Source organism: Geospiza fortis, unplaced genomic scaffold (genome assembly GCF_000277835.1).
Source record: "Geospiza fortis unplaced genomic scaffold, GeoFor_1.0 scaffold496, whole genome shotgun sequence".
Taxonomy (NCBI): Eukaryota; Metazoa; Chordata; class Aves; order Passeriformes; family Thraupidae; genus Geospiza; species Geospiza fortis.
The window spans coordinates 42878-60190 of record NW_005054529.1 but is presented as its reverse complement, the minus strand read 5'-3'; the positions used below and the strand labels follow the sequence as shown (position 1 = coordinate 60190).

At 37.0% G+C, this 17313-nt stretch overlaps 1 protein-coding gene across 1 annotated transcript in view; it reads right to left on the bottom strand.

Annotated features, from left to right (window-relative positions):
• SLC44A5 (solute carrier family 44 member 5) overlaps positions 1–17072 on the bottom strand; it is a 69036-nt gene extending 51964 nt beyond the window's left edge. Inside the window, exons 1-2 of the mRNA XM_031063764.1 lie at positions 17037–17072; positions 12213–12363 (exon numbers count right to left, since the gene is read on the bottom strand). Of these exons, the coding sequence (XP_030919624.1) occupies positions 12213–12363; positions 17037–17072 (187 nt within the window). The remainder of the gene's footprint in view (positions 1–12212; positions 12364–17036) is intronic.
• Between the last annotated feature and the right edge of the window lie 241 nt (positions 17073–17313).

The following is a 17313-nucleotide window of genomic DNA, read 5'->3' as shown; positions in this document are numbered from 1 at the left end:
CTGGGCTCGCTCGGACCTGCTGGCATTGCTGAGCGCCGTACAATAGGCCCAGCACTGGCAGCCCAGCTCCCAAGGCAAACCTTGATCTGGCAGCAGGATGGTTACATAGAGAGTGACTAATTAATTTTTTTTAAAGAACAATGTAACAGAAGTCCAAGCATATTTAACATTAGTAAAACTTTTTCCCTCAAAAGAATATTCTCCACAACAGCTGAAGGGTTGTTTCACTCAAACATTACTGAATACCAACAGATCATGTCTGTAGAGCAGTGTCTGGTAAATTACCCTACATAAAGCTGCACAATTTAACATATGATATGTTGATAGTTCAAGGCACTTCCAAAGCTCAAAAATGTCTTATTTTGCCTTTAAAAAGGGCGTTCTTCGAAGAAGCACCCACAGTTTCACTGAAAGTCCCACTGCCCAAATGCGTGACCAACTTTTGCACATGGTTACTAGTACGCACTATGCTATTAGAATACAGAAATAAAACCGTTCAGATGGGGATTTGGTGAGTCACAAGTATTTATGTTTATTTAACATTGTACATAAAATGCATTATTATTATGAATGCCTGTCTTTCTGTACAGTCTCTGTACAGCATACTGTCTGGTATAATGAACAAAGCACCAGTTCCTGGCTGTTTCTGAACCATTAGATATGCAGTGACAATTAAGAGTTTGTAAGGCTATGTTAACTAGATGCAGTATTTTAACAGGCAGGCACATTTTCATTTATTTTGCCTTCATTTCTGAAACTTCTGCCACTTACTGTAGGATGTGCCCTGTAGTCTTAGCAGTGTTAACAGTGGCTCTGTGTCTGGAACAGTGAATATACTCTCTAAATTATAATACAGGCAGATTCAATTTAATAATATATTTGAGCAAATACAGTTGCTTAGAAAGGGTCAGAAGTCACCCTTTATTCCAAGTTTTTTCACTTATTAATAAAAACAGACTTCTACTGTATTCTCTATTTTGTCTTCATAAAAGAAAATACTCTGGAATCAAAAGCTTGACTTTACACAAAGCCTACTGTGTCCTTAGACAAAAGAAGAGGACTGTGACTACGGATGTTTTCTGTTTTCTATAGGCTTCTAAAGGAACAGCATATTATGCTAAGCTGGTGTGCATCCTTTGAGTCAGGTTCGATTCCTAGGACTGTTAGCAAATAAATAATCCACTATTAGTTACAGGTTTTTATTCCTCAAAGAACTTCTTGGCATTTCCAACATACACAATTAATGAGAGATTGTTGCATACTAATGCAGAAAACAATGTCTCCATACATTTCATTATTAGGTGTTATAACAACAAAATTATTAATTGAATGGTGATCTGAAAACTGTTTGAATAATTTTGGATGTAAGAGGACTAAGTCTGGAAAATTTCAAATTAGCTAGATATCTGTAAAACCTTATACACAGTGACTCCTAAACCTGTACACAGACTGACTTGCAATGCTACTATACCAAGCACTGTGCATGATGAGAAAAGTCTTTCTAGGAAACGACCCATTTCTTGCAGAAGGTGTCAAGTTAGTGTCTAAAGCACAGAACTGGCTCAGATTCCCCCTCCATTTCAACAGAAAAATACATGATATGCCCATTGTATAAGAGTAGGTTTATTATAACTCATTTGAAGATTTTCCATTTTGTGACGGGTAACCTAAACCTAATTTGGAACTTGTCTTCTATTGCTGTTGGTGAATCAATTTAGAACAAAACAACTGAAAAGTATAATCCTAGATGTAAATCCACATCTAGACTGAAATTATTATAGGACTAAAGCCCATTTATATGTGAATCATTAGATGTGTATCAGCTGTATGTAGAATTAATGAAGATGTGACCACAAAACATAAAATCTTCTGGGAACGCTTCTTATTGTTCAAAAGAAAGGGTACTCAGTGATAACCCAGCCCAGTATCTGCTTCATTATAGGAATGGGCCATGAGCCTTCCTTGCATCTTAACAAGAGTTCAGGATCCAAAAACTGGACATTTGGTTAAATACAGATGCTGAATCAGACCCTCACTATTTTGTAAGAGGGAGGAGATATTCTTACAGATTTTGCAGCAGCTCCAGAATACAACACACTCGTTATACATAAATGACATGAAAAGTGTATTCCAGGTGCTGGAGGGAGGGGAAGGAAGGGAGGGAGGGAGGGAGGGAGGCAGGAAGGAAGGCAGGAAGGAAGGAAGGCAGGAAGGAAGGAAGGAAGGAAGGAGAGAATCGCAGCCCACTGTAGATACGAACATTTAATGTGAATGTTTAACATATGAATATTTAACAGACTGACAAGTAACTTGTGTAGAAGAAACATCTCAGACAAATCAAAATCAGACCAAAATAGGAGGCAAAATAAGATTTGGGGGATTAGGGGAGATTCTCAGAATATGTATTAATCTTAGCAACACCAAAAAAGCTTTTAAGAGAGTTGTGAAAAAATATAAGAAGATGGAAGCCATAGGAATAAGAATTTGGTTTACTCTGATGAAAGATCAGAAAATTCCTTCCCAGTCTCAGAAGTAGAACAAGTCTCACCTCCTTACAAAAAGTTACAAAGTCTTACAAAACCCAAGCATTTTACAGTCCTAGACTCAGCTTTATGCACTGCAGATGTATCTTAACATCTTGAGAATAAGTAAGCAATAAAATCATAATGATGTAAGAACTTGCTGACTGGAAGTTCTGGTACTATTTTCTTAGCTAAGAATGCTTAATATTAGGCCCAGATGCCTAGAAGTTAATCTCTGGTTTAATCTCCCACTCATTCCTAGAAATTGATGTCTTATATTTGGTAAATATTAATAATCATGTAAATAATAGCTGGAAATGAGTTTCTGCTCTTATATGTGATAAGGTTGTAATATCCTGTGAAAACTGTGAAATCCTAGGAACTGGAAGCAAAATAAGTTTTGAAATTTGAGCTTTTAGCATTACAGTTTTATTGCTGGATCAACTACAGTGCTTTTTTCTTAGGGTCATCTGCCACTGAAAAGAACAGTCATGAAATAGTATACTACTAATAAACAACTTAATACATTGTTATTATTGCTGTTGTTGTTACATGTCCCCATTAAAACTGCAATTTTTGAAGTGGTACACATTAACACCCAAGTTACTTACACTTTTCTGTGCAATGTATGAAGCCAGTTGCTAGTACACAGATATCAAAGAGGTGGACTGAATACAGGTAAGCTTAACATTCAGCTATAAAGGTGCTCCTAACATGCTTTGCTACATGGAATTTATAGCAGTAAGGTTTCTGTGGCTAGTAATTCTGCTCTTGGTGCCATGAAGAATTCTACTCTGTCTTTCCCAATGGTATTCTAAGCAAATGCCCTCAGGACACGTGTACCTTCAGATACTGTGCCTAAACTCTGTAGGTAATGCCTAAGAAGGCATTACCACAGCACACCTAATCTCATCTCTTGAGACCTTGAAGGAATTGTACATCAACAGAAATGTTACGGTCTGCAATCTGAATTTGCCTTCTCCAATGAGACATCACACCACAGTATTCATTCTGATGAACCTCTGGTTGATGCAAACAAAAGGTATTGCAAAACCTCCGTGTGTAGAGGGAAGATTTCACAGTGCATGCTTGTACCCTACATTTTCCTACGTCCCATTAATCCACCCATCTCTTTAAAAAATGGAAAGTGAGGAGAAAGACATTATAGCTGTACTATATTATATATAAATGTGAAATATGTGAATTTATTATCAGCACTCACTAAATATTCCAGATCTCTGGAGAAGCTAAAACACCCCAAACTATTAACTAACAATTTTGCAACAATTTTATTTTACCTACTTTTTATTTCCATGTGTGGTCTGTAAGCATACACACACATAGATTTTAAATTTTAATTGGAAGGATTTTTTTCACTGTGACTCTAAAATGCAAGGTTTTAACCCTCAAGGTGACACATGTCCACATGTTATTGCAAAATAACACTTTTTGTCACCTATATTTAGCTAGCAGGCTACATACATTCTTTCCAGTTGAGCGGAAGTGACCGTTCTGCTAAGAGAGCAATCCCTTCGTTCTAGGGACATCTTCATGGAATTCTTCTGGCTAAAAAATAAGTAGAACATGTTCAAGGATTCATAAGTGCTATTTCCATTATCTGTAACCTCCAAGGTTCCAGGTCCTGTAATCTGTTTCCTTCTGTTCTGTCAATGTCCTTCAACCCTCATTTCCTAGTTCACCTTCTTAAGTAGTTCTCCACCCTGAATCCCAAATTATTCTCCCTTCTTTTCCTAACCGCATTTTTATTACCATTCTGCTGCCACTTATGAAACAAGACTGCTCCTGAATAACATTTCCATTCTGTTCACCCTTAGAGATAAAAATGTTTTATACATTTTTAATGTGAAGAGCTGGTCCAAAATCAAAAGGCCACGTAAGAAGGTACATAAAGACCAATCAAATAAAGGGACTGCTGCATACTAAATCTACTTTCTATACCTGAATACTATACCAGGTATATATATATATATTCAGGTATACTTTCTATACCTGAATAGCACTAATTAAATATCTCAGTGAGCAGCAGCATTTATCTAGTCTCCTCTGAAATTGTGTCATTTACACTGCACCATCACCCATTAAAACAAAATCAGCTCTTCATGTCTCCTAAAAAACATTTTCCCAGCCAAGAATCAATCTGTTTGGAAGCCCGTCACAGAAAATAACTGTGAAGAGTGACATCAACATTCCAAAATATTGTAAATTATAAGGTAACTAGAAACTAATTTGAAAAAAGAGAGATGTTTTGTAGAAAGAACTCTGTGTTGACAGAGAGATTAATAAAAGGAAATGTCCAAAAAAAGACTTTATGTTACAAGAAGAAAAATACTCAATATACGTTCCTTTCCTGTGTATAATTCAGCATTATGAATTTGAAAGTTGAGATTCTAAATCTTGCAGATCTTTTTTGACTTGCTTAATTAAAGACAGGTATCCGTATGGGTTCCACAGGAAAGGGCGTGGGTTAAGTCTTTCCTGTAAGTTGAATGAGACTTGAACTAGTCTGAAATAATGGTTCAGAAACTCCATCTTTCTCTACTGCTTCTGTATTGTATCTTCTCTTTTTTTTTTTTTTTTTTTTAAGACAGATGGGGTTCTTAAAGAGCAACCTAAATTTGTGTGGCAATTACTACAGAATTCCAAGAAAAGCTGTAAACATATGTATTAAAAATAGAAAGAAATTTGGACTTTCTCATGCTTTAAGCAGCAGACCTCATGCCAGAGAAACTGATGCCAAAGTATCAGAAGTTTTTTGACTGCCTTTTTAGTATTTTCTGGAAGGTTTTCTTTACTCTGGTAACCCAGTTTGGGCTTGCCTAAGATGAAGAGAGTGATCTATAAACTGAACTAGGGGCATAAAAAAAATGAAAATAAGCAGATATATGGGATCCTGTTACAAGCAAACCACACAGATGGTATTTAAAAGTTAAGATCACTGTCAGTAAGCCAAGGGGAAAATAGGATTGATTGACAGATACACTAGCCTGGTGGGAGAAGCTTGGTTTCCAATCTCAGAGTACTAATTTTATGTTAAAGAGCTCTCAGAAAAAAACAAATCAAAACAAACAAATAAACAAAAAAACACACAAAAACCCAAACAACAAAACCAAAAAATCCAAAACCGACTTATTCAGGATTTTCCTTGGCCTCTTAGCCAGAGCATCCTCATACAGGAACCACTCTGTTGAGATTTTTACAGTAGAGCTCTTCTAATGTTTGCCCATTCAGACTTCCCAATCACCTAAACAAGACATGCTATTGCTAAGAAAATATGTGGTCTGAGCAATAGCAGTGTTTTTTTTTTTTTTTTTTAATGAGTGCTACTTCCAGGATGGCAGGATTGTGGGGGTTTTTTGTTTGGTGCTGGCTTTTTGGTTGGTTGGGTATTAAAAGGCACAATACCAGATGTCCATCTAAACTGCGAATAACGGGGCTTGATTAATGATTAAGTATAAAAAATCCTCTGGAGGGGAAAAAATGAAGTAATATAAAAAAATAGAAAATAGAAAGCAAGTGGAAATGGAAACAACCAGGTAAGCAGGGAAACAGGAACAAGATGATGCAGAAGGGTAAATTGAAGAACAATCTGTAGCATTGAGAGACTGCAGGAGAGTTTATAAGACTGATCAGGTATCCAGGAACAGCAGCAAATTATCCATATGTCCTTCACTGAAGACAGGTCCACCACAAGTTGTATTCAGTAGTCAATCTAAAAGCATTGAGTTAAAATGGGACTTTGGTTATCTTGACAGCTGCAAAATTGAATAAACTATTCAAAAAGTCAATTTCTGAATCAAAATTTTGAATCCAAAGCACAGCAATTTTGTAATTAAGAAGTGTGAACTGAAAGTTCAAATCCTAGCAATGTTTTCAAGATACAATTAATATTATGACATACAAAGAGTAGTTTCTTGAATCTTAACCATCAGCAATAATTTCTTTTAATACACCTAAACATTTTCTAGTTAACAGTACACTCCCATCTACTGAATCCATTTAAGTCAAACGATAACTGTAAACTATGTAGTAAACTGTGCATAAATGAGAATTTGATAGTGACAATAAGTTATTACTTGATCTTGATTTCTGGATAATACACTAATGAAATTATTCCTGAATGCTAACAACAAAGACAGAACCCTAAAGATAATGAGCATGTACTGGTAAAATGCAGAGTGAGATGACAGTAGATATATATCCTGAATGTTTTAAGAAATGCAATAAGGAACTTGACTGAAAGAAAATTACCTGAAACACAGTTATGTATTTTCCTATTATTAATGGACAAAATGAAGGTTAACATATGGTTTTCTTCTTGGAGTACCTTTTGTGAGAGATCTCAATCGCTAAACCTAATCAAAGCTTCTATAAAACCTGAAAGGATTAATATAGATTAAATGGGACAAGTTGGGAATACTAGGACACAGAAGACTGACTTTCTAGTCTCACATGCCAGAAGGCTGTTCCAAATTGCTATTCTATTCTAAGGATGGAAGCCAATGCTTTTCAATCCCAGGCTTCTTTTGACATACCAATAATTATCCCCAGTCTCTCTTCCTGCTTCACTACAGGCTAGGAAAAGAAGTAAAAAAATGCTTGACTTGTGGATTACTGTCTTAAAAATCTGAAAATTAAATCAGTTTGCCAGTGACTCGATAGTCTTGCAAAACACTTTTAACTATGTATTTCCTGATTATTTTATGCCAAGACATAAAAAAATCCTCGTTTCCCTCACTGTGATTTGGATCCTGCTAAGCCCTATTTGTTAAGCAACTTGTGCTGGAACACTGAAGCAGCTAAGTGTCTTCACAGAACATATAAAAGCCATCATTCAGACTTAAGGAAAAAAAAAAAAGATGGCAGTGGATTGGCCCCCCACTCTTCAAATACTTCCCACCCACTAGAGAATTCAAACAAAAAAACTATTCCACAGTGCACATTCCATCCTACTGGTATTCCCAGAATAGAAGTGTTTCAATTGTTTGGCACAGTGCATCACCAGGAATAAATACATCAAGCCAACCAGAGCTTGCATTAGGTATTAAGACCTATTATTTCTGGGATATTCTGACACTTTGTCACAATATCAATACAAATTACATTTTCAATTGCTTTGAGTGCTACTGGGAAATGGTCCTGAAGCATGAACAACTTCTCACACATTCTGCAAGTCTCCCATCTTGAGCAACACACAAGCATTAAAACCAAACAAATAAGAGGCTTCCTTTACCAAATAAACATTTCCTCATCTTTTGTAATGTGACAGTACACGGCAACATTCTTCTTACTCAGTAGTTCCCATGGAAGATTTTCTTATGCTCAGAATATTTCTTTTATTACAGATTCAGCACATTAACTCAGCAGAAGATTTGGAAAAGACTTCCAAACAACTTTCAGCTGTATAGAAAATCTGCTGCAAACTACTTTCTACCTAGTTCTATGAAAGCTGCAAAACAAATGAACAAAATCACCTCCAACAACTTCTTGATCAATGTTTATCACTACTGAGGTGTCACCAAAGAAAATGGCAGGTTTCCTTCAGGGGTCCATCATGCATTACAGAGGACTCACGGCTGCAAGTCAAGTACAAACTCCTCCTGAGAGAAATCTTGTGTTCTAAATAAGATTATATTTTGGCAATCTGCAATTATCTTTAAAAAAAAAAGTTTCAATGGTGAAATACACTGCAAATATAACACAAAAAGCTTCACATTCCTTGCTTTTTGCTCATATTAATTTTGATGTAGAATTGAAACCAACGGAGTGAGAATAGGAAAACCATAAAATTCCTCTAAAACAGAGGACAACCATGAAGAAGCATGCGATAAACTAAAACTGCATTTTGTAACAAGAAGACAGATTGATAGAACAGAGAGAAAGACAGACAATAATGAAACACAAAGCAGATATTCCAGGTGCCAGATGCATAGATAATGTCAAAATTGATGCCTGTAATGACAACAGCTATAGTACAAGAACTGGACATCTATACTAATAATTTGCATAAACTTTCTTTACCCTTGGAGGGACGCAACCTCACAATTATTTAGAAGCATCTACATTAGTAACATTAGCGGCATTTGGTTGAGGGATTGTGTCAAATGGTCAGGAGGAAGCTGTGAGTAACCACAACATAACTTACCACAGCTTCTGTAGTGCAGCTAAAGCAGCAGAGAAAGACAACATAATACGTACCTGTCATCAAATATAAACATAGCCTACAAAAACATAAGCACATAATTTAATCTTCTAATCAAATATTCAGCTTTCATCTATCTTTGAAAAAGAAAAGGTAAGGACATGGGTGAAAAGTAAACCAATCCCAGCTTACTCCACTTCCCTGTAAGTGGAAATCATGTACAAGACCATAGCAAGGGAAAGCAAACACATACGGCTTTCTCCTTTATTACACTAAGCATGACTGATATCAAAGTTAAAATGCCCTAACATCAGGAAAACATGTTTTAAGATAGTGCCCAGCTATCCCAACAGTTTGCAAGTGCTCATCAGATCTGGGTGAGAGGATGAGCAGACAGGCCAAGACAGTGCAAGCTTGTTTGAAAGGTCAAAAAAAGCACAGCTATACAGACTACAGTCCTACCCTTCCACAAATGCTCCAGAAAGGCTCTTGGGGTCACACAGTGAGAACAGAAGCTACTTCCTCTTTCAGTTTCATTTACTATGCAGTCTACAAGCAGAATGTTACCCATAAACAAGAGAATCTTTCCAAATGCAGAGCAGTCTGTATTAAGGACCACTGTCATTCAGTTGCCCTAGTCTGGTTGCGCAACTACAACTTATTATTTTAAAGGCAAAATCAATACAGGCAAATTCAATACGTTAAAGCAAATTCACTGCAGGATGCCTTTTAAGGATAATCTTTGGTACAGACATAAAAGTATGATACTTTGCCTTAAAGTATGACAGAAAATGGCTAGAGATGACACATTTTAGCACAGGCCCATAAGGACTAGTCAAATCTAACAAACTTTAATTCCCACGTTGAATGCAATATTATCATTAACTGATCCCACTAACTGAACTGACCCAACAGCTTAAAACAAGTCAAAAAACAGGTGACCAAATACACATTAATTGACCATCCACATGCCCCAAGTGTCACTCTGCGGGGAAAAAAAAAGAAACACTTCCCCACACTGTTCCTTTACCATGCCATCCTTTCTTACTATATTTTTCTTATACTTTTGAGGGAGAAGAACATAAATAAACAACATTTTTAGGATTTCTCATATATCTTATTCTGGCAGTGGTTACAGTGTACATAACAGGGAAGAGTCTTGGAAAAAAGCTCTTGGCAGTTGGGGGATTTATTTTTTTCTGCTTGCAGAGCCACATTTCCAGGTATACTATACAACTTCATCAATTGTCATTGGTTCAGAATTCTAGTGCACTTGTTAATTTGTTTTCCATCTCCACTTACAGATTCACTTGATTTGGGGTTACTTTCACTTTGTTAAGAAACTTTCACTGATTTCTCTTCCTATTCTGCTTGTCAGTATCCTAAACTACTCATTCACTACCTATAGATTTTTGATTCCCTCAGCTGAAAGGAAAACCTTTCATTATAAAAGGATTGGAAGAAAAAGCCAAGTTCCCAGTAGTTGAGCTCTCTTTATTATCCTCTCTACAATTCCAAAATAAGGTTCCAGACAGCTGCCAAGATGGTTGTTTTCCCTCAGACTGGAGCCCAAAATGGTGGCTAACCACAAGTTTGTGGACTGTTGTTACATGGCTCTTGCCACAACACTTAGTCATTTGTGAAATGCCTATCAGCATAAACCAGAAAGGATCTGCTCTGCATGAACTGCATAACTACAAATACAATATAATATAACATTATGTTACTTGCTTTCCAAATGAAATGATGCATTTCTAGTTATAATAAATCTGTTAGCAATATATATGTACATATTATATACATATTTACTTAAATACACACACACACATATATACATGTGAAAGAACTGTATTATCTCACAAATCCTACACAAACCTTTAAATTACTTATGGGGGTAAATATTATAGGAGTTCAAGAGTATTGGTCACAGGGCACATCACTTCCCTGTTTATAGCAGTTGCTTAGATGCTAGCACAGATATTGCATTGTACTGAAACCAAGAAAAAGGCGCATTCACAGATACAGCTTACTGCCTTTTGTCTGATAGAATAAAGCAACATAGCATTGGAATTATTTATCATTCTGCCGGGGGGGTGGGTGAAATCTAAAAATAAATATTGTATTTTGCTACACTTAGCTAGTTTTTAGCAACCTGATCATATCCAGGAAGTTATGACTCTTATAGAAAAATATCAATGACGGAAAAAACCAGTTAATTTTAATGTAATATCCACTAAAATAATCTTATCTAATAAATACCAGAGTTATTATTCCACATATTCATTTATTTCAAAGTAGACTGATTATAAAGGACACTTACTCAGCTACCAAATTTCAAGCACATCAGCTTGTACAAGTCTAGATGATCTGCATGCACTAGATACTCACTTTCTTCCATATACAATCAGCTGTACAGAAGAGATAATTATGTGGTATCCTAGCCCACTCATGTTAGAGCTCCTCTTTCTGGTGAAACATACTCCTAAAGTACAAATGGGTTCCCACTCTTAGCACATCAGAAGTACACACTAAATCATCTATTTTAACAGATATCTATTGGTTTAAAGGAGGTACAAGCATGGGACTTCCTGTGAAGAAGTAACCCACCAAACATCTTTTGGGAACCTTAATAAGTGGTCCTCTTTATGGAGAGGATCATTCTAGGCAAAACTTCTTTTTCTTGGCAGGTGTCAGAGGTCAATCAAAGGCATCATTCCAGGTTTTAGTAAAACAGAAGACCTTTGACTTCAAAGTGACTGCTCAACACAGTACCTTCAAAGAGTACAGTCACTTGTACAGCTCTCTTCAGCACAATCTAGGAGGGAAAGGATGATTTCATTTATGCGTAATGAGACTGGAAAAATGCAAATATCCCTTAGTTAGAAGGAACAGTCAGATGTATCCCATCTCTGCCCATGAAAAGTTGCCTATAATTTGTATTGGCATGTGGACAGCACATCGGCAGTAGACTCTGTGGGATTATCGCACAAGAGAGAGAGATTCCCTCCTGGCTAATTTTATTTCTGGGTGCTTCTAGCATCCCAGATGCTGCAAAGTGCCGCAGCAGATTAATGTGATAAAAACTTTTGATGCTTCATATGGATTGCAGTTCTATTATTTGGAATGGCAGGTATGAAGCTATTTATATCTATACCTGGAGAGAAGTGAATTCCAGAGACTAGAATTCCAGTACCATAAGAGCTTGGTACCAACAAATTTAGACTGACAATATGAAAAGGAAAAAAAAAGCAGAAGCATTCACATAAAGTTTAAGTTGCACAAGTCTTTTATCCAAAATTACTCAGTCACTGTTGGGATCTGTTGCCTAAGAATACTTAGATATCAAAGACATTCACTTAACTCTAACAGGCAGGCATTTGTTTCCTGTCATCCTAGCAAAAATGAAACACAGGTTTACAATAAACTCTTTTTCCCCCACAGTTACTTATTAGACTTGTCACCACTTTCCCACACCATCTTCATGGACTTTGAGTCCTGTGTATCACACCACCTTCCAAGTAAGTGCTCACAGAAAATAAAGTTGAAAAGAACTTTGAAAGGCTCTTGTGTTAGTCTCCTTCCAGGATTTCTTGAGTACTTCTTCACTGTTTCCTCAACCTCTGACTGAAACACCTTCTTCAAAGTCCCAAATGATTCAGTGCAAGTTCCACATATGGAAATCTAAACATCCAGGTTCACTTATATGTTGTACAGTGCACAGTCATCACATTTTCCTTACCTTCACTGTAACAAAGTAAGGTTGTTAACAAATTTGGGTATTTATCTTCCCTATATTAAACAAATCAGAGTATTATTCCATAAAACACACCTCGTTCCTAACCTCACAGGAAAGCTCTTACGTTTATGTGCTTTAATAGTCCTAAGTTAACGTAATTTACACTATTCCTAGATGCTTTTGTATTGTTTTATTAGATTATTAGACAATAATATTATGTCAGACTCCCTGACATAGTCCTAAATTAACGTAATTTACACTATTCCTAGATGCTTCTGTATTATTTTATTAGATTATTAGACAGTAATGTTATGTCAGACTCCCTGACATAATATCCAGATGCTAAGGAACCACATTAGCAGATTTTGTAAATCTGACTGCCTCTGAGTTGGATACTAGCAACAGAAAACTCAAATAAATACAGTTAAGCAACTGTGAATAGGACGTGCCTTTACACTTCAGCAGTGAATGCAGAACAAACAGATTTTCTCATATCCAAGTGAAGATCAGTTACTGAATTTACTAAATCATCTCCGTATTTCTGTGTGTTTAACTCTAACAGCATTTTTTCTTCTGACCAGATGATTATGGCCAATTTATTTTATTTTTGCTTATTACATAACAGTAACAACTACCTAACCTGTGCAGAATGAGGTATTTACGACTGTAATATAAGGATACAGTGTAGAGAAATACAGGCCTAGTAGAACAGAAGAGACTTTGAGAAGCAGAGATGCAAGACTGGATGATAACACATTATACAGGCTTGGGATGGTAGTAGAGAGAATTTCCCCTCAACTATGTATTAGTATCCTGCTTGTTAAAAAATATAACTAAGTTTAATGAGTCAACAAGAAGCCTAGCTTATTAAACTCTTTCTAGATAATGTCCAGTGACTCTTATACATAACCCACTCAATAAAGTATAACTATGCATAACAGTTCCATTAATCTCCTTGATTACATGTGTTCTGATTGTATCGTCCTTGTTCATGGCTGAGCCAATACCTTACTACCAAGAATGGCTCAGCTTAAGTCAATAAGCTAAAAGATGCACAACACTCAAGTGCTAAAGGATAGCAAATGTAGAACCTGGATACTTTCAGACACTCTAGAATCTTAATTGGACTTGAAAATGCAGTAACTAATTTGACTCAAGAAATACAAAAAAGTGCTAGACCACTAGGTGAGGAAAATTTGTATTACCTAAATCCTACCAGTTTTATTGCCTATTCACTCACTGACTAAACCATCTCTGGTATGGAGTACTTTTCATATTTTCACAGAATCACAAAATGCTTTGGGTTGGAAGACACCTTGAAGCTCATCTCATTCCAACCCTACGTCATGGGAATGGACACCTTCCACTCAACTAGGTTACTCAGAGTCCCTTTCAACCTGGCCTTAGACACTTCTGGTGATGGTGCAGCCACAGCTTCTCTAGGCAACCTGTTTCAGTACCTAATCACCCTTGAAATAAAAAATTTCTTCCTTACATCCAACCAAAATCCTCTTTCAGTTAAAAACCATTGCCCCTTGTCCTGTCAATAGAAATCGTGGGGGAAACAAAAAGGAAAAAAAAACCAACCAAAAAAAGAGGGGTTAAAAAAATATATAATAAAATCTTTCTCCATCTTTCTCACAAACCCCCATTATACATATCAAAAAGCTGAACAATCTCAACTCTTTTGACCTTTCCTCATAGGAGAGGTGCTCCAGCGTGTTAACCATCTTTGTGGCCCTCCTATGGACCTGCTCCAAGATCCCTGCCTTGCTTGTGTTGGGAATGCTGGAGACAGATGCAGTACCTTCAGGGTCTGAAGATGGGGTCTCACCAGAGTGGAGCAGAGGGGCAGAATTACCTCCCTCAACCTGGTGTACCACTTCTTTTCATGCAGCCCAGGACACAACTGGCTTTCTGGGTTGCAGGTGCACATTGACAGTCCACAGCCAATTTTTAATCCACCAGTATCCCAAGTCCTTCTTCTGCAGCATTGCTCTCAAATCATTCATCCTCCAGCTTGTGTTGATAATGGGGATCACCTGATCCAGGTGTAGGACCTTGCACTTGGCCTTGCTTGACTTCAAGCAGCTTGCAGATCCTCAAGCTTGTCATGCCCCCCACCCCCCACCCCAAATGGCATCCCTTCCTTTAGTGTATCAACTGAACCACTCACCTTAGTGTCGTTTGCAGCCTGTGCTGAGGGTGCACTTGACCTCATTTATTTTGTTGATGTACATACTGAATAGCACTGGTTTCAATACGAACATCACTCATTACTGGTTCTCACATGGATACTGAACTAGTGACTGTAACTCTTGGGACAAGGATGGTGTGGAGGACATTACGACAGAACCAGACAAAAAATGAAGCAGCATGCTGAGAGAGAAAGTTTTCACTCAGAAAGACCTGTCTGCAGTAAAAAAAAACAGGGAACATATTACAAAGGGTTTAAAATTCTTAAAATTCTGCCCAGCCTCCCAAGTTTATTCCACAGTGAATCATTTTATGTAAAACTAGGATGCTGGCAAAATCAGGTATGGCTGAAGCTCTGTAACTAGGTTTAGCAGATCTACTCAAAGAGTAAATGATTTATCCCACCTAAAACGTGCACAACAAAGCCTAAGTGAAGTGGACCAAACTTATGTCAAAGAAAGGTATAAGTCATCTGAATCTGCATTTCACTACTTCCAACACTTCTGAGTATATTAAAATATTAATAAAGTGTTAAATTGAGTTTCATTTTTGATATGAACTCACCCCACTGGTACAAAATTTGAACCTCGGAAGGCAAAATTAATTACATACACATGCACAAGGATTTACCAGCAGTAGCTAGGGAAGTTTTATCTGCAGTAGTGTCACAGCCAATAGCTTCCATATAGTACGACACTGCTGTGGCTAAATAGCCCATTTTCTTCAGTTTGAGGATGCCCTTCCTGGGTGGTACACATACATAACTGGAGGAAATTAAGAATGGTAAATGCAGGCCAAGTGACAAAAATGACATCTTGATAGTGTCACAGTTCCTCAAAAGCTGTCCCAAGTGAAACAGAACTTCCCTAGCTCAGAAACATAAAAAATAGAATTCTTCTTAGGAGAAACCTAACATGATCACAGCAGTAACTAGGAAATCACAGTTATAAACTCAAGTTTTGGTTGCATCCATTACTGGCAAAAAAAAATCATGCGTAAGTAGCTCTTCCTAGAGAAGATCTAAAAACACAGATATAAAAAAGCTAGATGAATTTGAGCTGGAAATAATAAATTGGGCCTTCTCAATGTTTCTTAAAATAGTGATAAAAGTTTTTTTTAAAGATGTCATCATCCCTTTGGCCTTCAGTGTCCATTTGTAAGGTAAAACTGAATTGCAGTTCACTGCTACAGGAAATTGTTTATGGGACAATCACTGATTCTACAATGAAGTAAAAAATAATTTCAACATTCATTTCAACAGTCACATGACAGCATTTAATACCGCAGTCACATTAAAGAAAAGTACTGCTTCCCTTAAAAAACAAAACCCCACTCGTAAACCATGCACTTGACTAATCTCTTCTAAAGAATCAGACTGATGACACAAGTTAAAAAACTTTGAGAAGTATTTGCCTTTGTCATTTATAAATGCTGTGAGGAATCCTTGAGATTCCAAGGAAAGAAGTTTAGGACATCTATTCCTCTAAAAAATATACCTGCAGGCTAATAAATAACCAGCTGCAGACAAAGACAACAAAGTCAAGAGAATAACTATTACAGCAATCTAATTTAAAAGGAAAACTATATTACATATGCTCAATTTGAAAATGGTCCACTTTCCATTTTATAAGTCCTCAACATTATGGGATCTAATAAGGGAAAGAACCTTGCTTCCCAACACAAGGGCAGAGTAATTGCTCAGGATTTCTGCAAATGTAGTAACACAATAAACATTACCACTATTAATACCCATACATGTAAATGAACTAAAAGAAAGTAAACCCACTGAAGAAACAGCTCAAATAGACAAAATTCTACAATTCTTCAGAATGCTGCCTTCCTCCCTAAAGGTGATTAAAAAGACTCACCCTTTCTTACCCATGTAATATGCTTTCAAAATGAAGTTTAAAAGATTACTGTATAATGACAGTAAAACACTTGGTATCACTCGTCATGACTTTATTAGAGGGTTTTTGCTTACAAACAGCAAATGAGGAAGCATACATAGTACTTACTGAACTCTATTCGAAAGCTATTTTTCCCTTTCTGAATACTGTGTTCCTGCTCTTCTTCCAGAATAATACTTCCACTCTTTCTGCCATCAGTGCTGAGTATCTATGATCTGAGGCCTACACTCTCACTGCAGTAATCTGCAAAACCATTTTAATTCCATAGGAGTAGAAAAAGATTCCCTCAGAAGTTAAATTATTTTAGACTCACCAATTTTTATTTCACCTCAGCTTTGTGGCTTGTCTTCCCTCCCTAAAGGCTTTTTTTCCCCTATTTCCCTTTCCGAAGGAAGGCAAGCCATGGATTTTCGTTTAGTCAGATCAAGGTTCACACCATGTCAGTGAATTAAAAAACAGATTTTTCCAAGGTGTAAACCAGCATGCCTATGGTACCGAGGCAAAGGCTGCTTTACCAAGCCACGTTTATGCTTTTGCGCAACTCGGCTCATCGCTGGAGGCCTTCGGGGCTCCTGGAGCAGCAGACCAGTCCTAAGGGGGTTTGCTCATTCTGCACGTTTGTTTTGCCACGGAAATATCACGCACATTGGAAGAGGAAATCAGCTTTGTAGCAACACCTTCAAACAAACTAAGCAGCTTTGCAAACCCCGTGCCCCTCATCGCAAATACATGGCCTTCCAAGGAGCAATTAAAGCAGAGCCCAAACACCCAGCTCTGCCCGCGGTGACCTTC